Here is a 23015-nt window from a genome sequence, read left to right on the forward strand (position 1 = left end):
GAGCAGCAACTACAGCGGGGACATCAGGTAGAGAGCACCATGGCAGATGGGCCGGAGGGGAAGCAAGGGCTCAGCACAATGGAGAGCCAAGGAAGGGCTTCAGCAGGGGGGCCACATCGATCTGGCTTCAGGTCTTTCTGCAGCCAGCCTTGGCAGGAAAGTCTGGAAGCAAGGAGATCAGTTTAGGAGAGACCTCTGCCAATCATGATAGGAAAGGAGTGCTTAAACCTAGGCAATGTGCAGAAGGACAAAGAGAAAGGAACGGATTTGAGAAAGATGCTGAAGGGAGAGTAGGGAGGAAAGCATCAGGGACGACTCCATGTCTGGCCTGACCAAACGAGTGCACAGAGCTGACATCTGTTCGGTTAAAACAAGGAACACAGAAGATGCCAAGTACAGGGATGCAAAGATGGTTCAACATCCGCAAATCAATCCATCAGTGTGATACAGCACATGAACAAAAGGAAAATGGGTAAAAGCCATGTGGTCATCTCAATAGATGCAGAAAAAATATCTGACAAAACTCAGCATCCATTTGTGATAAAATCGCTCAAGAAGTGGGAATAGTTGGAATTTAATGTACTTCAGCATAATAAAGACCATAGATCACAAGCCTACAGCTAACATCATACTTAATGGTGAAAAGGTAAAAGCTTTTCCTTTCACATCAGGAACAAGATAAGGCTGTCATTCTTGCAACTTATATTCAACATGCTACTGGAAGTTCTAGTCAGGGCAGTGAGGCAAGAAAAAGAAATAAAAGGAATCTACATTGGAAAGGAAAAAGTAAAGCTTGATTATTTGCAGATGACATGATAATATACATTGAAAGCCTTAACAACTCCATCAAAAAACTGTTAGAACTAGTAAATGTATTCAGTAAGGTTACAGGTTAAAAAATCAATATAAAAAATCTGCTGTACTTCTATACACTGATAACAAACTATTAGAAAGTTTAAAAACAATACTATTCACAGATAAAGAAGATGTGGTACATATACACAATGAAGTATTATTCAGCCATAAGAAGAAAACAAATCCTACCATTTGCAACAACATGGATGGAGCTAGAGGGCATTATGCTCAGTGAAATAAGGCAGGTGGAGAAAGAGAAGTACCAAATGATTTCACTCATCTGTGGAGCATAAGAACAAACCAAAAAACTGAAGGAACAAAACAGGGGCAGACTCACAGAACCCAAGAATGGACTAACATTTGCCAAAGGGAAAGGGAATTGGGGGGCAGGGAGAAGGGGAATGAGGGCATTACTATTAGCACACATAATGTAGCAGGGGTGGGGGGGGCATGAGGAAGGCATTACAGCACAGAGAAGAAAAGTAGTGATTCTATAGCATCTTACTATGCTGATGGACAATGACTGTAATGGGGTATGTGGTGGGGACTTGATAATGGGGGGAATCTAGTAACCACAATGTTGCTCATGTAATTGTATATTAATGATACCAAAAAAAAAATTAGAAAAAAAACCCAATACCATTCACAATTGCATCAAAAAGAATAAAATACTTAGGAATAAATCTAACCAAGGAAGTGGAAGACCTATACTCTGAAAACTACAAGACACTCATGAGAGAAATTAAAGAAGATACCAATAAATGGAAACACATCCCATGTTCATGGATAGGAAGAAATAATATTGTCAAAATGGCCATCCTGCCTAAGGCAATCCACAGATTCAATGCAATCCCTACCAAAATACCAAGAGCATTCTTCAATGAACAAGAGAAAATAGTTTTAAAATTCGTTTGGAGCCACAAAAGACCCCAAATAGCCAAAGCAATCCTGAGAAGGAAGAATAAAGCAGGGGGGATTATGCTTCCCGACTTCAAGCTCTACTACAAAACCACAGTAATCAAGACAATTTGGTATTTGCACAAGAACAGACCCAGAGACCAATGGAACAGACTAGACAGCCCAGATATAAACCCAAGCATGTATGGTCAATTAATATATGATAAAGGAGCCATGGATATACAGTGGGGAAATGACAGCCTCTTCAACAACTGGTTGGCAAAACTGGACAGCTACATGCAAGATAATGAAACTGGATCATTGTCTAATCCTATACACAAAAGTAAATTCAAAATGGATCAAAGACCTGAATATAAGTCATGAAACCATAAAACTCTTAGAAGACAACATAGGCAAAAATCTCTTGGAGATAAATAAGAGCAACTTCTTCATGAAAATATCTCCCTGGGCAAGGGAAACAAAAGCAAACATGAACAAGTAGGACTATATCAAACTAAAAAGCTTCTGTACAGCAAAGGACACCATCAGTAGAACAAAAAGACATCCTACAGTATGGGAGAATATATTCATAAATGATAGATACAATAAGGGATTGACATCCAAATTATATAAAGAGCTCACGTACCTCAACAACCAAAAGCAAATAATCCAATTAAAAAATGGGCAGAGGAGGTGAACAGACACTTCCCCAAAGAAGAAATTCAGATGGCCAACAGACACATGGAAAAATGTTCCACATTGCTAATCATCAGAGAAATGCAAATTAAAACCACAATGAGATATCACCTCACATCAGTTAGGATGGCCAACATTCAAAAGACAAACACACACAGGGTTGGCAGGGTTATGGAGAAAGGGGAACCCTCCTACACTGCTGGTGGGAATGTAAACTAGTTCAACCATTGTGGAAAGCAGTATGGAGGCTCCTCAAAAAGCTCAAACTAGAAATACCATTTGACCCAGGAATCCCACTTCTAGGAATTTACCCTAAGAATGCAGCCGCCCAGTTTGAAAAAGACATATGCTCCCCTATGTTTATCACAGCACTATTTCCAAGAAATGGAAGCAGCTGAAGTGTCCATCAGTAGATGAATGGATAAAGAAGATGTGGTACATATACACAATGGAATATTATTCAGCCATAAGAAGAAAACAAATCCTACCATTTGCAACAACATGGATGGAGCTAGAGAGTATTATGTTCAGTGAAATTAGCCAGGTGGAGAAAGACAAGTACCAAATGATTTCACTCATATGTGGAGTATAAGAACAAAGAAAAACCTGAAGGAACAAAACAGCAGAAGAATCACAGAACCCAAGAATGGACTAACAGTTACCAAAGGGAAAGGGACTGGGGAGGATGGGTGGGAAGGGAGGAATAAGGGGGAAAAAGGGGCATTACAATTAGCACACATAATGTAGGGCGGTGCCCCAGGGAAGGCAGTATAGCTCAGAGAAGACAAATAGTGAATCTATAGCATCTTACTATGCTGATGGACAGTGACTGTAATAGCGTATATGGTGGGGACTTGATAATAGGGGAGTCTAGTAATCATAATGCTGCTCATGTGATTGTACATTAATAATTCCAAAATAAAAAATATTTTTAAAAAAGGCTGAATAAATGTTAGCAATAGCAATAATTTAAAAAAACACACACAAAAGGTACCAGAACTCAAGCAGAACCATAGTAAGGCAAAATCAGCAGCCAAATCAGAGGCCCTGGCTATATGGGAAACCCACTGCATTACACTCTACCTCCTGCAAGTATGTTTCCTGGGGGGGGACTCCCCCAGGAATAGGAGTAAGTAAGAATGGGATCAGGGCTGTCCCAGGAGATCAGGGATGCTTGGCTGCCCTGCAAAGGGGTGGAGACCTATCCTGGTCTTTCTGAAACCTGAGCTTGAGGTGGAGGAAAGAGGGAGGAGGGGCTGCAAGGTCCTGAGAGTCCAGGCCTACCCCTAACCCAGCTCCACCTCTGTCTGGGTGCCTCTTCTCTGGGGCTGCTCGGACCGTGCAGGCCACTTCCACTTTCCCTTTGCCTCCTTCTGCCCCTAAGGTCAGGTGAGGACAGGCTGGGTCCACCAGCCAGCTCCATGGACGGGGAATTTATCTCTGCTCACCTTCCAGCTTTGGAAAGAAACAAGAAAGATCGGTTGATTTGCATTTGGGGAATCCTTCTCCCTCCTAAACTTCTGGGGGCAGAAAAAGTGATTTGACCTTGGATTGACTGTAGAAGAAGGGACAGAAAGAGCCCAGAACATTCCCCCAGGTATGAATACTTCTCTTTTAGTGGTGTGTGTGTGTGTGTGTGTGTGTGTGTGTGTGAGAGAGAGAGAGAGAGAGAGAGAGAGAGAGAGAGAGAGAGAGAGAGAGAGAGAAAGAGTATGGTAAGATGGTAAGTTTCCCCTGCTCAGATTTGGAATTATACTTGATCTCCTGGGCCCCTTCTGACTGCTTCATTCTATGATTCTGCAGCTCTAAACTTCAGTCATTCAACAAACATTTCCTGAGCACCCATCCTGTGCCAGATGCTACCATTGAGGTACACAGTCTAGATGGGGAGATAGTAATAATAATCATAGCTACCACATTAAATGGGGGTTAACCCTTCCATAAACTTTAGCTTAGTTAACCCAGCAACAATGGTTAGAGATAAGTGTATTACTAACCCCATTTTACAGATGAGGATAGTGAGGCTTAGCGAAGTGAAGAGACACAGCTACTGGGCGGTGGAGCTGATGCTTCTAACCACTGTGTTATACCGCCTGCCCTCACTATAAAGGGACAGTTCAGGGCAAGAGACATACTAGTGAAGGGTGGAGAGGGTGTGTGAGAGCTTTAGAGAGTCACAGTTCATGGAAGGCAGGGAAAGGATAAGCCTCATTTCCACCAGGGTTCCCAGGGAGTGAGGCCGGTGCAGGCTTGAGGGGCCAGACTTGGAGCTGGAAGTGAGGAGGACACGGTAAGCTTTTGGGCCAGCTGGGACTTCAGGACAGTGGTGGGTAGGATCAGAGGTCCCTCTCTCTCACCTGGGTTGGGGAGCAGGGGATGTGGGGGCCATGAGGATTCCCAGCCAGGTTCCCTGGAAGCTATGTGTCCCATCGCCACATTGTTGGGGCTGACCTGACCTGGGGGACCAGTGTCCAGCAGCCTGAGAGGCAGGGGCAGGCCTGCTCACTGAGGATCTCATCGGCAAAGACTGGACCTCCCCCCCTCCTCACGGCTCTACCTCTCATCTCCCAGCTGTCCCCAGCTCAGGCAGAGGGAGGACAAAAGCTGATTATTCCTCTGGGGCTGTACTGGGCCCCATGAATGGAGTATTGAAAACGCTGTGTCCACGTCCAGATAGGTTTTCATCCTCTCCCTAAGCAGACCTTTTATGTGCCAGGATGCAGGGAGAGACGGGGGATTCCTGCTGGGAGGGGCACCCATGTCCCCAGGCATCTCACTCTCAATAGATCCCAAAGAGAACCAACCATCCTCTAAACCAGTCCCCTATCTCCCTCCAACCATCCAACCACCACCCACACTCCCTGCATCAGACTTCTGCTAAAAATCTGCCAAGAGATGGGGCACGGGGATGCTTCTGGGATGCTGGCTACATGGAGTGAACGTTCACTGAGTCCCACACTTCTGATTTATGCACGTTTGGGTTTGTCTACCTCAATCCAAAATTCAAAAATAAAATCTTCAAGATTTTCCACCCCAAAAAGGCAGAGTATCCCAAACAGCATTTACTCTCTCAGCCCTTCACCATTTTGCTATATTTGTGAGTTATGGGACCTCTCATTCCTTGATTTTTTTTTCAGTTGACTTATTTCTTCTGATTTAAATTAACGTTAAAGGGAAACTTTATATTGCTCTAAACAAATGGGAAATCAGAATCCTCTGTCATAAATAGAAAGTTCTGGGGAAAAAAAAAAAGAAAAGAGTAAATGTCCACCTATCTCCCTCTAAAATTATATGGGCCGCCATTAGCAGTACCAACGCCATGCTTCAGGACCTGTTGCCCTGGAGGAGAAACCTTGGGCCCTTGGCAGAGTCTCAAAGCCTGGCTTGGGTTCAGCCCAGGCAACCCTCCCACCTCCTCCCTTACCACATGCTTTCACACCATCTCTTCTGCAGCCAGACCTAACTCCTCTTCTGTGTCCAGCCTTAACCTTCTCCCAGCTGCTGCTGTGACTCAGAAGGCCAAACCCAAGTGGGAATGTCCCTTCCCCCTGAAGCTCTCATTAGGCCCTTCCAACGGGAAGATGTGACTTGGGATATTTAATTCCAGATGTCCCAGCTGTGAGTTCTCCACGGCCCTTTGAATGGGACCATCTGAAAAGCCATCCACTGGCTGGAGGCAAGAGGAAGCAGAGATGCAAATTGGTTCCACGCTGGATTGGAAGAGCAGGGGGTGGAGGCTGGAAGACAGGAGCACTGCCCCTTTCCTCTTTCCCCCAGCCCTGTCCTTCCTCCTCCTCTTACCACTGGGTGAGTGCTCTCCCTCCCTGCTGATCCCTGACTCTTCCCCCTTCTTGTCCCAGTTTTCCCAGCTGTAAAATTATAGGGGGAGGTGGTTTGTAAATGAGGTGGTTTCTGAAGTTCTTTCTGGCTCTGACATATGCCCAGCGTTGATGAAAGCTAAGGGTTTGAACTGGGGGAGTGAGGGCTCAGGGCTGGAGGTGAGGGTCCAATGCACCCAGAGCATGGGCCGTTAGGGGACACTAGAAACAGGGAAGAAGGGAAAGGAGGTGAGCTCACCAATGGCTGTTGGAAAGGCAGCTGGTAGAATAGACAGAATCAAATGATCCAGGAGCTATCCTAACTTAAGAAAGAAGAAACTGGATCTCAGTTTCTTTGTCTGTAAAATGGATAGACTGGTACATGCCTCAGAGCCTTGTAAGGATTCTATGAGGTAATGTTTGTGAAAGTGTCTGAGAGCTGTAACACCCTGCATATAAGTGAGGGCTATGATAGGGTTTTCAATTTCCCATGCTAGGCCAGCTTCCCTGTTTCCTCCCCACCCCTCAGGCCATGTGCTCAGAATTGCATGGTGCAGTAGGGTGGGCTATCTGGGTTGGAATCCAAGCTCTACCCTTTGTTGCTGTGTGGCTTTGAGCAAGTTGCCTAACCTCAGCAAACCTGAAGTTTCCCTAGCTGCAAAATCCTACTTACCTCCTAAATTGTCCTAATGATGAAGTGAGCCAGGCCACATAGAGCAATGAGCATAGTGCTTGGCATATACATACACGAGAGATGAAGCAGAAGGACTTGCACAGGTAAATCTTTAGGGGAAAATCAATGAATCCCAAAGTCAATTTACACACTTAAGGCAGAGTACCAAGCATCTGCTAAGTAACAGGAATTGGGCAGGGGACCTTGGGGAGACACTGAGATGAGACAGGTATGGCCATATCACCAGGCAGAAGGCCTGCAAAGGGACATGTAGATAGTACCCAGCGAGTCCGAGGAAATAGACAGCTCTTCTAGCTGAGGAATCCAGGAAGGCTTCACAGGGGAGGGGGCACTGAGCTGGGTCTTGAAGGATCTGTGGGGTTATAAGGAGCAGGGTTAGCCAGAACTCTTCAAGCAGGGAAGGCTGCAGGGTTAAAGGCCCGGAGACAAGACTGATGGGAGATTGAGAAGTAAGACTAGGCTGGTCAGAAGATACTGAAGGCTTTGTAGAGAAAGCTCAGGGTCTGAGGCTCCTGCAGGAAACGGGGTCTTTGAGGGATTAGGCAGAGGAGTGAAATGAGCAGATCTTTGTTTCAGGCATATCCTGGAGTGGCCTGTGGATCAATGGCTGTAGCAAGGAAGCCAACTGGGACAGTCAGGGAAAGAGTAGGGCAGGCTGTGGGAAAGCAGGCATAGTGCAGAGGAGGGGGTGATTGTGAGGACCTCATGGGGAGAGGAAGCCAAGGGAGCAGCCGACTCTCTTTCTTACTCTGTTTCAGCCAGTGCTCTGCAGCCCATCCCACTGCGCTTTCCAGGTAGGTGTCCTGCCCCCCCAGGTACTCAGATGTTCATGCAGAAGACCTCAGGGTGTAATGATGAACCAGCCCTCCATTACACTGGATGACCCCCAAGAGATTTCAGTCTCCCCATTTTACAGAAATGGGCAAATAAGGCCCAGAAAGGACTGATCCCAATGCTCCCATGGCTTTATGGTAAGGTGGGCATCCTGTAGGTTGGGCATAGGCATCCTCCTGGTGCCAGCTCACCTTTCTCCACAGAGGTGAGGCTGGTGGGGGGCCCAAGCCGCTGCCGGGGGCGCCTGGAGGTCCTGCATAGTGGCTCTTGGGGCAGTGTCTGCGATGATGATTGGGACGTGGTGGATGCCAACGTGGTGTGTCGTCAGCTGGGCTGTGGCCTGGCACTGCCCGTGCCTCGGCCCCTTACCTTTGGCCAGGGTCAAGGCCCCATCCTGCTGGACAACGTGGAGTGCCAGGGGCAGGAAGCTGCATTGAGCGAGTGTGGCAGCCGAGGCTGGGGTGTTCACAACTGTTTTCATTATGAGGACGTCGCTGTCCTGTGTGATGGTGAGCAGAGGTCTGCAACCTGGGTGGGCAGACTGACTGCAGCAGACAACAGGCGGTAGGCTAGATAAGTGAAGGGCCTTTCTAGCAGTAAGGCTGTTCCATGCAGAAGACCAAGCTAGAGGGTACATGGCATTGGTGCTGGACAGAGCCCCAGCCTGGCTGTGAGGAGCCAGGATTGTGGGTCCCACTGGTGCCTCTGGTTTATTGTGTGACCTTGGCTGAAAGACAACCAGCATCACTCCTTCCTTGCCTGTAGAGCCTGGATTGTCCTGGCAGAGCCTTCTCCCCATTTTTAAAATCAGACAATTGGGTTAAACACTGGCCATGAGGTCCACTTGAAGAGCTGCTGCAGAAATCTCTGAGAGGCTTTGACCTTGAAAGCACTGATTCTAGTTTTCAAGAAAATTGCCTGGAGGGCTCATTAAAACACAGATGGTGGCTCCATCCCAGAGTTTCTGATTCTGCAGGCATAGGGTGGGGCCTGAGAACTGCATTTCTAATCAGTTCTCAAGTAATGTGGTGCTGCTCTAAGAACAGAACTCCTCTAAAGAGAACTCCCTAAAACTACTGCTTTCAGGACTCATGTAGCCTTTCTCTCCTCACACCCTAGGATTCCTAGGCTTTGAACCTTTGTGTGGCTGCAGGCCCTATGGCAGGTCCGATCCCTGCTGCTCATACCTGGGGTATGAGGATGGAGAACAGAAAGATTCAAGCACTCTCCTCCCTTCTACCCTGCTTCCTTCCCAGAATTCTTGCCCATGCAGCCCCCAACAAGGAAAGTGTTAACGAGTAAGGTGCCCCTTACAACTCCCAAGAATGGGAAAGGTAAGTATGGCAATGCGGAGAACCACCTGGGTTTTAGGAAAGGGATCCAGAGAGGAGTCTCCCATACCTACCCTAAATTGTGGGAAGGGAGGGATTACTGACGGTAGAGTTTGGTCATTCCCCCTCCCTACCCTGCCCCCTGCAGCCCCTCAGACTGCTCACAGTCTGGACAGAGGAGTCATTCCTATGGGAAGATTAAAAATAGCACAAAGTTGGAGGAAGTGAGAGGCATGAGGGCAGGAGATGGATCTAATGGGAGAGTCAGACTATGCACAGAAATGCTGATAATGGTGTAGAAGAAAATAAAATGTCCTAAAAGAGGGACAGATTAAAAAGGCATGGAAGTCCAGAGGAGGAAGAGGGGTCCATCCATCAGAGATCAAGGAGGGCTTCCTGGAGGAGAAGTTGTCAATGCACCTGGAGAGTGAGGAGGCTTTCTTCACTGCAGTATTAAATGCGCGAGCAGCATTTAATAGGCTAGGACAGCGAGGACAGGCCCCAGGAGCGCTGCTTTTAGGCAACGTCTAAGCTGATTTGACCTCTGATCCCAACACCACCCTCAGTCTGGGGCTGTCAGGAGGCAGTGCCCCGGGGGTAAGTGGGTGAGCAGTCCTCCTGGGTATGACGTCCTAGGGCATCTTGCACTGTGGGCCTGTGGAGGGCCTGGGGCTTTGAACTTTCAGAGGGGTTGGGAGGCAGAGCCCTTGGCAGATGCTCTGTGCCCCCGTCACCAGGTGAGGGCAGTGTGCGCCTGGTCGGGGGTATGGGCCCTTGCCAAGGCAGGGTGGAAATCCTGCATGGCGGCCTGTGGGGCACCGTGTGCGACGATGACTGGGGGCTGCCGGACGCCGCCGTCGTTTGCCACCAGCTGGGCTGTGGAGCAGCCCTGGCCGCGACCACCAACGCCTTCTTCGGCTATGGCACGGGGCACATCCTGCTGGACAACGTGCACTGCGAAGGTGGCGAATCCCGCCTGGCTGCCTGCCTGAGCCTGGGCTGGGGCGTGCACAACTGCGGCCACCACGAGGACGCCGGAGCACTCTGCGCAGGTGCGGGCTCCGGGGCGGGGCGGGGCCGCGTCCTGACGGACGCAAGAGGGGACGGTGTGGCCGCTGGGAACATGCTGGGTTGGTAGCTGTCGTGGTGTCCCCAGAGCTCTCCAGGATGGCCATTAGTTGCTTCTAATATCTCAGTACTGCTCTGGAGGTGCCTCAGAAAATCCCAGTACACTTTGGGATAGGCTCCACTGCTGTATAATATTTCAGTATTGCTCCGCCAGTATTCCAGAAATATCTAGCAGTACCCCAATACCACCTCCGGAATTTTCTAGCAATTTCTAAGTACTCTTTGTGGAATCCTTTAAAGTAACAGTGCTCTAGAATTGCCCCAGAGATACTCCAGAATTCTTGCACAGTAGCTCAGGTATGTCTCCAAATTATCTAGCACAGTCCTGTGTAATTGTGATGTTCTTATAATAGCATTTTCCCCCACGTGGCCCTGCTCCCATTTGGAGAGGTTTTCTGGGCAGATTAGGAGTAATAGGGTCAGTAATGTCACTTCACAGATGGACTCCACTCTAAAGATACAAAGTGCTTGTCCATGCCTCACGGCAAACTAGGAGCCATCATTCCCAACTCAGAGATGGGAAAGATGAGGCCCAGTGAGGCAGAGACTTAACCGTGGTCACACACTGAGCCATGGCAAAGCCACAACTAACTAATGCATCATCTAGGGCATGTCCCTTGTCCTTTCTAATATTATTTTATCTGTAAGATGAGGATAATGAGTCTTGTTCTACAAGTCCCTCAAGACTATGCAAGTCCCTCTCGGGTAGGAAATGCCTTCTCTATCTCCCCAACTTGAATATACACTGGGGAGAAATTAAAGCCTGTTTGTAAAAGCCCTTTATAAACTGCGAAGTGTACACCTGTGAATACAGGCAAATTACACCATCAAAGTTGGACAGACAGACCTCCTGGACCCCAGCTGGAGCTAAGCTCTCAGCTCTGGAAGTAAAATCTGTTGTCTTCTCCAGGTAGACCATCCCATCCTACCCTGACAGCCCAAGGCTGACCAGGAACCAGAACTTTGGCCTCTGATCCTGATCCCTTCTCTCCTGCTCTAGTCCTGGGTACCCCAACTCAGGCAGCACTGCCACCCTTGGCCACAAGAGAGGACTCGGCCTGGCACACAGAGCCAGAGAGTAAGGAGCCCAGCTCTCCAGGCAGGAATGGTAGGGGCAAAGTTGATATGGCTCGGAATTAGGAAGGCTGTTCTGGATCCATAGGAAGGGGGCCCTGACTGGCAGGCCAGGGCTTTTGGCCAGATGGTAGAGGTGGGTGAGAGAACAGATGAGCAGATGGAGGAAGGATGAAATCCAGAGCTTTGAAAAGTTCAGCAGGGTGGGAGGAAATAGATTTCTTCAAAGCTCTTCAGTAAAATTTGGGTTGGTGCTGAGGTTGGAAATTGATAGACCTTGTGTGGGGGTTGAGATAAAGGTTGAATGAAGAATAGAAGTACATTTGGATTTGGGGCTGGAACAATCTTTGGAATTGAAATTAGAATAATGCCTGGATATAGGATTCAGTTCATTCCAATAAACGTTTCTGAGGACCCCACGCCACTCAACATGGTGGTACGAGACTGAGGCCGAGTGTGGGATGCAGGTGTGACACAGTTGGCAGATCTCAGTAGGCGTCCCTGTGCCCTGCTGGCCAGAAGACCTACCACTCTCCTTCAAATGCTCTAAATGCCCTGTCTCTGCAGCTACGGGAGTTGGTGCCCTGCCTTCCAAGGAGACAGCACTGTTCACCACAGCTGCCTGGGCCTCAGGGAAGAAAAGTAAGTGACAGAGCAGGGTTCCGTGGGGAGGCTGGAGAGAGTTGGGTCGGGGCTCTACTTGGGAGCCCGCGGCCCCAGTCTAGCCTCTCTGGACGCGGGCCTGTGCGCCCTCAGGTGGTCGGCTGCGGCTAGTGGGCGGCCCGGGCCGGTGCCGAGGCCGCGTGGAGGTGATGTACGCCGGGAGCTGGGGCACCGTGTGCGACGATGACTGGGACTTCGCGGATGCGCGCGTGGCCTGCCGCGAGGCAGGCTGCGGGCCTGCACTGGGCGCCACGGGCCTCGGCCACTTCGGCTACGGCCGCGGCCCGGTGCTTCTGGACAACGTGGGCTGCGCCGGCACAGAAGCCCGCCTGAGCGACTGCTTCCACCTGGGCTGGGGCCAGCACAACTGCGGCCACCACGAGGATGCGGGCGCGCTCTGCTTAGGTGAGGTAGCTCCACGACCGCACAGCTCATTGCTGCGCGGGTGGAGCGGCGTACGGTCGGCGGAATTAGCAGTGCTGCGTTCAGGAGCATACTGCGGCTCGGGCGGGGCAAGGTACCATCTGAGAAACGAGCGGGGCGAACGTACCCACGCACTGCGGCGCGGGCCTTGGCCGCTGCCAAATGGGCGGAGCCGCGCGTACACGCCTTGCGGTACACGCGGGGCGGTGCCTGTTGAGATATGGGCGGAGCCGCGCGTGAGGCCTTTGCCGCGCTGCCTTGTGAACAGGCCGGAAGAGGACTCGCACTCCGCAGAGAGAGACGGAGCCCTGCCAATGATGTGCTCTGCGGCTGCGCGGCATGGGCGGGGCAGGAAAGGGAGCGCCCTCTGCAATGAGAAAGTGGGGCGGGGCCTGGGGAATAGCTGCGGCAGTGAGGGCGGGGCCAGGTGGGAAGCCGAACCTCGGGTTGGTCTGGAAGTCTGTGTAAAGGGTGGGGCAGGGCGCTTTCTCTTCTCCGCTGAGTCAAGGACTCTGAAAGTTCCAGTAAGCAAAGTTGATCACTTTTGGGGAGTAAGCGTCTGATTTGGAGGAATCAATGGAAAGAGGTATTTGCAGAATCTGAAACAAATGCTTCTGTTCATCGATTGGTGTGGGAATATTTTTCACCCCTGTTTAGCGCCTCGGGCCTAGTAGCCTTGGCCACAAAGGGCTAGACTACAGAGGCTTCTGTTCTGGGTCCTGGAGTGAAAGAAATACTGTCTCCATTTCTGATATAAGTGGCCAGAAACAGTTCACCCTAAGTGTCCTGTGAAGTTTTTTCTGTCCCTCGATAAGGCGTCCCTCGATAAGGCTTCCCTGCGGAGTGAGGGGGTGGGGTGTAGGAAGTGACCTGGCCTCAAGAAACATGTTCCCCAATGCGATAGCACCTCTTTAAATTTGTACTCCTGAACCAGGCCCAGAGGAGCTAGGACTGCAAGTCCAGCAGGACGGTTCTGAGACCACACAGGTCCCGACTCCTCGGCCCAGGGATGGTAGGTGCCCACAGCTCCCAAAAGGGAGGTAGAGTTACCAGGAGAGGAAGGGCCAGAATTGGGGGAGGTCACATCCTGGGGTTACATAACTCAGCAGATTTTTACCAGGCCCTGGAACCTTTGTCCTTTTGTGCTAGTCTCAGGTCCATTAATAGGGGTATGGTGTTCAGAAAGAGGGATATGGGTTTTAAACTACAGCAGTGTAGAGAGTTCTAGAGATGGGATCAAAGTGAGGGGATGGGGCCCCTGTCCTGAGGAGAGAAATGCAAGTATTCACTCTTTAGTCCGGGAAGTGCAGGGGCGAGGGGAGACCACGGCCTTCAGAGGACACAGTCATAGTCTCCAGTAGCACTGGGGCTGTGGTTCTGGGGTTATGAACAGAGGACCAAGGAGAGAGCAGACATGAATCACATGTCTGCACATAGCACCCTGCAAAGGGTTTTGCACATTCTCCCAGTCTGGAGAGTGAGTCTGGACTGTTGCCCATCCTATTTTAATCTCATTTGTCTGCCCTCTTCCAGAGGCTCCCAGGGCAGTGGCTCTTAGGCACTGCTCTTTGCCGCCTCTGTCTACTCAGTCCCTAGCCTTGCTTGGGAGTGGCCTGGCATGGGCCAGTTCCTTCTAGCCTTGGGCCTTGTTCCCTAACAGGGCACCTACGTCTGGCCAGTGGAGCCCACAGATGCGAGGGGCGAGTAGAGCTCTTCCTAGGACAGCGGTGGGGCACTGTGTGCGATGATGCTTGGGATCTTCGGGCAGCCACTGTCCTGTGCCGCCAGCTGGGCTGTGGCCAGGCCCTGGCAGCCCCTGGTGAAGCCCACTTTGGCCCAGGTCAAGGCCCTATCCTCCTGGACAATGTCAAGTGCCATGGGGATGAGAGTGCCCTTCTGCTCTGTTCTCATATCCGCTGGGATGCCCACAACTGTGACCACAGTGAGGATGCCAGTGTCCTGTGCCGGCCATCATGACCCAGCCTGCTTTGCACACCATCTCTTCTGGGAATATACTGTGGCCTTCCCCCTTTCTCCAGGAAGCCCTCCTCTGACAACCACAGTTCACTCTCCCCTACCCTCTTGCCTGGGAGAGAACCTGCTCAGACAGTGTGGTCCTGTATGGGGGGGGTCTGTCTGGCTTTACCCCATCAACTGATTGTGTGACTTCACCTGGCATCAACTATTGTGGACCCAATTCAATGACAGCTCCCCTTCTGCTCAACCACAATAGAAAACGGGGAGGGGAAGAGTGACTCCTAACTCTTCTCTTTGGCAGGGGCCACTGTTACCTGCCTTCCTGGACCCTTGTCCAGGAGGTTCAGGAGCTCTCTGTAAATAAGGTATCTCCCTTCCCCTACCCATCTTGGGATCCCCAAGAAGAGGGAAAGCAGAAAAGGCCTACAGCTCTTACCTTAGACTGCCTGGACCTGCAGAAGAACCTGGGTCATTGCCCTGGCCTTCTCTATGAGGGCCCAGACTCAGATGGTGCTTGGTTGGACAGGGGGACTGGAGGGGCCAAAGCAGGGACAGTGGCCCCTCCTTGCAGCTGGGACCAGCATCTCTGATTTGTGCTGCCCCACCACAGAGCCTCCACTTTGCAATAGCAAAGAACCCAGGGGGCCTATAGCCACCTGTTCATAGGTGCCAAGTCAATAAAGCATTTCCCTCCCTGTCTTTTAACTGAGGTCAGTATTTGTGCATGGGTGTGTTGTTTGTGGCATCAGGAAAGACTGGTTGGGACTCTGGAGGAAGCTAGCCTGGGGATGGAGGACGGTTCAAGAGCATAATCAGAGGACTCTCAGCAGGCCCATCACATCCTGGAAATGCTGACTCACAGTGTCAGGAAGGTCCCTAAAGGATCCCTTAGCCCATCCCCACTTCTTTTTTGCATATGGAGAAATATAGGTCCTGCAAAAGGAAGGGGTCTGCTCAAGGTTACATAGCAAGCTGGTAGTCATTAGAAAAAAATCAAGAGGCAGAAAGGGAGATGAGCGAGAGCATAACAGCATTGGGGCTTCCCTAGGTGCTGTTCTTGGGGCCCCTCACCTGGAGTTTAAGGATTAGAGAGAAGTAGGGGATCCTGCCAGAGCCTCTCTCAGCTCCAGTGGGGTGACTTGCCTGGAGCAACGGTCCAGGTAAAGCCAATGCCCTCCAGGTCCAGTCTACAAGCTCCATGTTAGTCTCCCATAGATGCTGTACCAAATTACCACAAACTTAGTGGCTTAAAACAACACACATTATTATCCTACAGGTCTTGAGGTCATTAGTCTGAAATGGGTCTCCCTGGGTTAAGTTCAGGGTGTTGGCCAGGTGGTGTTCTTTCTGGAGGATCTTGGGGAGAGTCCTTTTCCTTACCTCTTCCAGTGTCATTTAGAGCCTGCTGCATTCCATGTCTGCTTATGATCTTCCAGCCAGCACTTGCATCACTCTGACCACTGCTTCCATGATCACATCTTTTCTGAATCTTCTGCCTCCTTCTTCCATCCTTTAAGGCCCCTTGTGATTATATGGGACCTACCTGGATAAATCCAGGAGAATCTCCCCATCTCAAGGTCCTTAACTTAATCCCATCCGCAAAATTCCTTCAGCCAGGTAAGGTAACACATTCACCAGCCCTGGGGATTAGGACATGGACATCTTTGCAGGGGCATTATTCTCCCTCCCACAGGCTCCAAAACCTGGGTCCTGGCTCCCAGCCGAGGAGGGAAGCAGATACTTAAGCTCCAAATTCCATCAGCTCTTGGCAGTAATGGCTTTATCTCTATTTGTCAGGGAGCCCTCTGAGAGCCACTGTACCATTGGAGGGAGGAGGACTGGAGGAGTGAAAGGAATGAAAGTGCTTAAGGATTGAGGGAGTCAGGCAGAGGGGCAGGAGTGCTCCAGCCACCCTGCAGCCCCCAGATCTCAGTGCTTGCCACGGACACAGCCACTCCGGTCACACCATATCTGAGTGTGCCTCTCCATTGTCCCAAGAAGAATCACAGCTTCCCGCTCCTGGACCATCCTTGCCTACTAAACAAAGTGCTTAATCAACACTGTCAGTTAACAATCATTGCAGTCCTTTGATGAAGTACTATTGTCCCTTTTTACAGACAAGGCAAAGTGAGGCTCAGCGAGGGGAAATGACTCATCCAGGTTTGCACAGTGGACCCAGGACTAGGACCTAAGATCCCTGATGGCCCATTAGCACTGGTGTCCAACATGTCCAGTTCTCCCCTTCCTGTACTTGGTGGCTTTGCCCTTCCCTGTCCTCTGGCAGTGAGACAAGGCCCTATGAAGTGCTTTGGCCAATGAAATGGGAGAGGAAGTATCCCCCCATGCAGAAGCTTTCAAGGGCCTGAGTGCAATTTACCAAGTTCCCTTCCTTCAAGGTGGCCAGTGACCTTCCAGGTGATGGAGGCTCCATCAACCTGTGTCCCTGAGTGAGGGACAAGCCTCCACTGAACTCAAGATAAACATAGAGGGTGAGTGAGAAGTAAATCTTTGTCGTTGAAAAACACTACTGTGATCAGTGTTGTTAATCAGAGCAGCCTAACCTTGCCCATCCTGACAGGCACTCGGGCTCCTAAATTTTTCTCTGTCCTTTCAAGTTTACCTGAAACCTGTTTTCTGCCTGTTATCAAGCCTGGCTTCATTCATTGTTTTCTGTGGTTCTGTGCACACTTCGGTGTTCTGTGGACCAGGACCTATTGGGATTGGGGGCACAGAGATACATAACAGAGGCTTTTTGCCCTTGAGAAGCTCCCAGAATGATCCCATGCTGACTTGAGTGCCCTGGGCTCTCCTGAATCAGCCTGTCTCACTCAAAACATTGTAACCTACATGTACATCTGGGTTTCCCTGTTAAGTAGAGCTACCAATCACTAGCTTAAGCTAGACACCTGGGTGTTATCCCCCACAAATTCTATCACTAAATCCTATTGATTGTATCTCACAAACCTTGCTGGCATCTGTCCACCTCTCTTCATTCCCGCATTTCTTACCATGGTTTCTTCAGTGTCTCCCTGTCTCCAGTCAGTTTCCCCATACCACAAGAACAGGGAGCTGTCTGACATGATGGTGAACTTTACAAATCCGATGGTGCCTCTCCCCTGCTTAGACCCCTTCCTCGGCTCCCCAGTACTCTTCCTCTACATGTTAGCTCAGTGTGCAAGGTCCTGCACAGCCTGGCTCTGCCTGTGTTTTCAGCAGTGTCTCTTGCCACTTGCTGCCAGGATGTCTCCAGGCTGAACTACTTTCAATTCCTCTAATGTCTCTGGGCTTGCTTCCCACCGGGCATCTGCACATGCTGTTCTCTGCCTGGAATACGAGTCACCCTCTCCCCTCCTTCCCTTTCATCCACTCTTATTTATCCTTTCGTCTCAGCTTTCATTTTCTCCAGAAGGACTTCACTGATACTACCCTCTTCCAGTCTGGACTAGGAGCCCACATTGCACCCTATACCTCCCCAGTGACAAGAACTTACCCCTGTATCTCAATGGACAGCTGACTTGACTGTGTCCTCCTCTAGCCCAGGGGCCTTTGAGGCCTGGGTGTGGGTCTGTTGTACCCAACTTTGCGGCCAGGACCTCACACAGTAGGTGCTCACATATTTGATGAGTGGATGGAGGACATGAACAAATATTTCTGGAGCACCTGTGTGCTAAGCTAAGCACCATCCTGGTCTCTGGGGCTGCAGATCAAGAAGAGACCTGAACCAGGTTCCTGTTTGCATAGCACAGAGATTACCTTCAGGAAGAGGAGACCAATCATAAGCCACTGAATAAATCAATAGCCAAGAGAATTTTAACTGGTGATTAGTGCTATAAAGAACATAGAGCAGGGTGTCATGGTAGGGGATGGGTGGTCAGGGAAGGCCTCTGAGCTGGGCCTGAATAGTGAGAGGGAGCTGTCTCTGAACCTTTTGGCAATGAAAAGGTTTGGGTGAGACCATTCCAAGTCGACCAGTGGGGATTTAGCCTGTCCTGCAGAAGGGCCAGAGAGAAGAGCACTGGGATTAAAGCAAAGAGGAATGTGCTAAGGGAAAGTCAGAGAAGTTGGGAAGGGCCAGGCCACTCAGAGCTTTCTACACCAAAGGGAGGAGTTTTATTCCACGGGCAATGAAAATCCACTGGACAATGAGTGATATAGGCCCCCCAGATGTCAGTCTCCTGACTATCTCCCACCTCTTTCGACTGGCTGAGTGCCCTTTGCTTCTGAAGATTTTATTTAAAGGACCCAGCTGGGTATCTCCTATTAGGTAGGGTACCTAGCATCCCTACCAAAAAACCTCAGGAATTCCTTGGGAGTTTAGATTCAGCTAAGCACCCCTGACTTTTGCAGATTTCTGGATTTCCCATCTGCTTTGCCTCCTCTGTGATTCTCCTTTTTCCTGTTCACTGAAGCCCTTTTCCCTGAAGTTCCACCAATCCAGGCTGTGCATGTAGCACACTTGGCTGATGATTTGGAGCAAGGGCCCAAGGAATACTGACAATGACAAATTAGATTTTAAAAAGCCCTTGTATATTCTACATTCCACCACCACACATACACATTCCCAGATAATTTTTACTGATTTTCTCCACTTTAGCCCTAATGTCCTACCGCAGTGCTGGGACTTTTCCTTTCCCCTACCACCAACTTCCTTCTCCCTGTTTGTAAGCCCTCTGACTCTCCCTTTTTTTTGCTCCTTGCTTTTTTTTTAAACTAACACCTTCATTGAGATATAATTCACAGACCATAAAGTTCACCCTTTTAAAATGTACAGTCCAGTGACTTTTAGTATATACACAGGGTTGTGCAACCATCACCACTAATTCCAGAACATTTTATCATATCCACTCTCCCCCCAAAAAAGTTATACCCATTAGCAGTCACTCCCCATTTCCCTCCCCCAGCACCATCAACCACTAATCTATTTTGTCTCCGGATTTGCTTACTCTAGACATTTCACAGAATGTAATCATGCAGTATATAGCCTTTTGTGTATGGTTTCTATCACTTAGAATAATGTTTTCAAGCTTCAACTGCATTATAAGATGTATCAGTACTTCATTTCTTTTTTTTTTTTATGTTTACTAGGCTCTCCCCTACCCCAAGTCCCCCCTACAAACCCCATTACAGTCACTGTCCATCAGCATAGTAAGATGTTGTAGAATCACTACTTGTCTTCTCTGTGTTGCAAAGCCCTCCCCTTTCCCCCACCCCCATTATACATGCTAATCATAATATCCCCTTTCTTCTTCCCCGCCCTTATCCCTCCCTACCCTCCCATTCTCCCCAGTCATTTCTTTTTATAGTGAAAAAATATCCCTTTGTATTGATTAAATTGTGTTTATCCATTCATCTGTTGATGGACTCTTAGGCTGTCTCCACCTTTTGGCTATGATGAGTAATACTGCTGTGAACAATTGTGTACAAGTGTCTGAGAACCTGTTTCCAATTCTCTTGGGTTTTTACACCTAGGCGTGGAAGTGCTGGGTCATAGGACAATTCTTTTTTTTTTGAGCAACTGCCGAACTGTTTTCCACATTGGTTGCACCATTTTACATTCCCACCTGCAATGCACAACAATTCCAACCCTCCACACCTTGCTAACTTTTGCTATTCCCTCCCTCTTTAAAACAAAAACAAACAAAAAACCCTAGCTATCCTAGTGGATATGAGGTGGTATCTCCCGGTTACGGTTTTCATTTTCCTCATGATTAATTATGTGGAGTATTTTTTTTCTTCTTGCTATTTGTATATCTTCAGAAAAATGTGTATTCAATTACTTTGCCCATTTTTCAATTAGGTTCTTATTTCTCATGCAGAACTGTCTAGCCATCTGGTCTACTGCCTAGTCTCCAGGATTAACTTCCCAAAATTGACCTTTTTGTTTTGCTAATCAAAGTCGGCTCTCCTCATTGGAAACCTGCAGCCACCTACGAAACAAAGTCATTTTGTTTCTCTTCTCCATTTGTGTACACTGCCTCAACCTGAGGTGAAGGTAAAATCGTCCTCTGATTTTACACAGGAGAGTTAAGAGATTGGCCAGGATCACAGGGCTAAACAAGGCTAAATAAGGTGGTATTCGCCCCTCCAAAAAACCGCACCCTTCCCGCTAACCAGTACTTTTTTCGCCTGACCACCCAGGGAATGTTTATTCTTATCTCCCCTGTACAGAAAAGAAAGGGTCTGGATCGCACAGAAAGATCAGGGTCCGGGTCTCGAGACTCCCACCTCAGCCCACAATCCTACCCGCAGCCCCAACAGCCCAGGAGTGTGGACCCAGAGCAGGTAGTAGAGTGCTTTGACCTTTCCGGCCCAGTCGGGTCGCGCCTGCCTGCTGAGTCACCGCAGGGGCGCAAGGCGGGACGGGGCGGGGCGAGCGGAAGGCCCAGAGCGAGTAGGAGCTCGCCCGCGTGTGAACCGAAGCCCCGGCCCCACCAAAGATAGCCTCCTGATTGGAGAGCCTGGGAACGACACAGCCAATCACAAAGCTGCGGACCGTGGGTGGGCCCGAATGAAAGGCAAAGGATACGCCATCTTGTGAATCAGCTCCTCCCCTCGATTCACCTCTTAGCGAGCTAGGCTCTTCGGCTTTTGAGAGTGTCCTGGGCCCAGGTGATAGTGGTGAATTTGGGGCTGGCGGGGCCTTGGGCTCGGAACCCTGGTGCAGCCTACATCGGGTTCGTGGGACGCAGGAGGGGACGGTCGAGGAAGGCTCCAAGGGCCTGGAGTGGAGGCGACCTTATCTGTGTGGCCATTCGCAGCTTAACGGAACGTTCCCACCCTGCTCCCACCACCCGTCAGGTCGGCCTGGGATCTTTACTCTTGATTTCAGAGAAGATTGATCTCAAGAGACCTGTTAGAACTGTAAAGCCAGTTTTCTAAATAACTGGGATTAGAAAAGGGCGGGCCGGACGCTCGCAGACATGCGCACTAGACTGAGCGTTTAACAAACCAGCTACGTAGAGGGACCCAGCAAAGGCATGGGGGTGCAGGGTCACTCAGAAGATGTGGCCTGGGTGGCTTCCGACGTTGGCTCTGAGGGCTTTTGAAGTGTAGGCAAGGCGGTGAGGGTGGTCTCTGGATCTCACTGGTTTGCTTTTCAGACTCATAGTTAAGGTCCTGTCTACATACCCACACCCATGCCCTGCCTCTGCTCCTGATGTGTCTAGGGTAATTTGAGCTTATTTTACACTCAAAGAATGACTCCTTACAGTCTGTCTTCCTTTCCAGCTCACTCTGCACTCAAGTATCTGAGCCCCTTCCTTGTGCCAGGCAGGGGTGAAGAGGCCCATCACCTGGCAAACTAGGTCCATATCTCTAGGTCCAACCTAGGTGGGAGATGGACCAGTGATTACCGGAAAGCCTGATGAAAGTTGCAATGGGGAAGAACAGAGTGCTAATCAGGGGCGGGTTGCAGGGGCTCTACCACAGTCTGGGGGGAGGGTCCAGGGAAGGCTTTTGGAAGAAAATAATTTACTGAGAGGAAAGGAAGCTGGCATTGGAGGAAAAGGAGAATGACTAGCTGGAACAGAGGTTCTAGGGAAGCGGTGAGCTGAGATCAGACTAGAGCCTTGTAGCCTCATAAAAGATTATGCAGATTATCTTGAGGTTATTAGGAAGCTAACTACAGGGTTTTAAGCAGAGCAGGGACATAATAAGATCACTTGGGTATCCTGTGAAGAAGAGATAGATAGCAGGGTAGCAAGATGCAAGCAGGGAAGCCAGTTTGGAGGCTGCAGCAATAGTGCAGTGGAGAGATGGTGTGGCTTTTGGACTCTGGTAGAAGTGGTAGAGATGGTGAGCAGAGGATGACTTGTTGACCTGTCCAAAGGGAGCCCTAGTGCATCAAGAGCCTTAGAGTGGCACGTTTATTTGTTCACTTACTCATTCAACAAGGATTTGAACTCTACTCTGGGCCAGAAATTATGCCCATTCTCCCAGGGACAGGAAGGGAAGGGGTGATGTCAGCAGAGGGATTGGTGCAGATCTGTGACCCCACAATTCATAGTAGTTTGGCATTGATGTGAGGGTTCCTGTGCATTCCGACTTTCACTAGAGCCTCTTCCCTCTGCTGCCAGCCAACTACAGATTACTGTTCCTGTTTGCTAAGTGAAGAAACTGATGCTCAGAGAAGGGACTGACCTGCCCAAGGTCATGCACTCTGGGCTAGAGGCAAACGTGGAGCCTGGATCTCCCGGTCCCCACTGGCTTATTTTCTCACTGCAGTCTGGCTGCCCACCTTTGCGTTGTTTCAGGCACAGAGAGCCACTCCACCGTCAGGCAAAAGGAGAAGCTGCAGAGGGGTGCCTGTTCCCTGCCTCTCTGAGTCTAGTTCCAACCCCAAGATTGCTATATTATTAGCAACAGCCCACAGCTGCACAGAGCTGTACAGCCTCTAGCTTGCCAGGCTACCGACTTTGCATGCAATATCTCATTTGATTCATCTGGCCACATTGGGAAGTGAAAATTATTACCCCCACTTTACAAGTGAAGAGTCTGAAGCTTCTAAGGACAGGGACTATTATGTATTTGTTGACCTGCATTGAGGTTCAAAGACACACAACTATATGTATCTGTTGAACCCTGACCCCCTGCTGCCATGCTGGGCTCTGTAGGATGAAAAGATGA

General features: G+C 49.7%; 1 protein-coding gene across 3 annotated transcripts; it reads left to right on the forward strand.

The window, feature by feature from the left end:
- The first annotated feature begins 5973 nt into the window (after positions 1-5973).
- SSC4D (scavenger receptor cysteine rich family member with 4 domains) lies at positions 5974-15089 on the forward strand. 3 transcript variants are annotated; one of them, XM_073215173.1, is made up of 10 exons: positions 5974-6255; positions 7719-7754; positions 7998-8303; positions 9051-9128; positions 9863-10177; positions 11254-11361; positions 11895-11969; positions 12084-12395; positions 13348-13425; positions 14074-15089. In XM_073215173.1, exons 1-10 carry the CDS (start codon positions 6090-6092, stop codon positions 14388-14390), a joined length of 1791 nt encoding a protein of 596 aa, XP_073071274.1. In that variant the 5' UTR covers positions 5974-6089; the 3' UTR covers positions 14391-15089. The 3 variants fall into 3 exon arrangements, with proteins under 3 accessions (XP_073071274.1, XP_017509518.1, XP_073071275.1); XM_017654029.3 differs by having other exon boundaries at positions 11254-11331; XM_073215174.1 differs by lacking the exon at positions 11254-11361.
- Positions 15090-23015: the final 7926 nt, after the last annotated feature.

The sequence above is a fragment of the Manis javanica genome, chromosome 10 (assembly GCF_040802235.1).
Source record: "Manis javanica isolate MJ-LG chromosome 10, MJ_LKY, whole genome shotgun sequence".
In the NCBI taxonomy this organism is placed as follows: domain Eukaryota; kingdom Metazoa; phylum Chordata; class Mammalia; order Pholidota; family Manidae; genus Manis; species Manis javanica.

What these genes read in the sequence shown, in the direction of transcription:
- SSC4D (XM_073215173.1), top strand. Translation starts at nt 6,090, where the DNA reads ATGGGACCATCTGAAAAGCCATCCACTGGCTGGAGGCAAGAGGAAGCA. An exon ending in CTGGGCCTCAGGGAAGAAAA is followed by an intron (nt 11,970 to 12,083) that starts GTAAGTGACAGA and finishes GTGCGCCCTCAG; the next exon opens with GTGGTCGGCTGCGGCTAGTG. An exon ending in TGCGGGCGCGCTCTGCTTAG is followed by an intron (nt 12,396 to 13,347) that starts GTGAGGTAGCTC and finishes CTCCTGAACCAG; the next exon opens with GCCCAGAGGAGCTAGGACTG.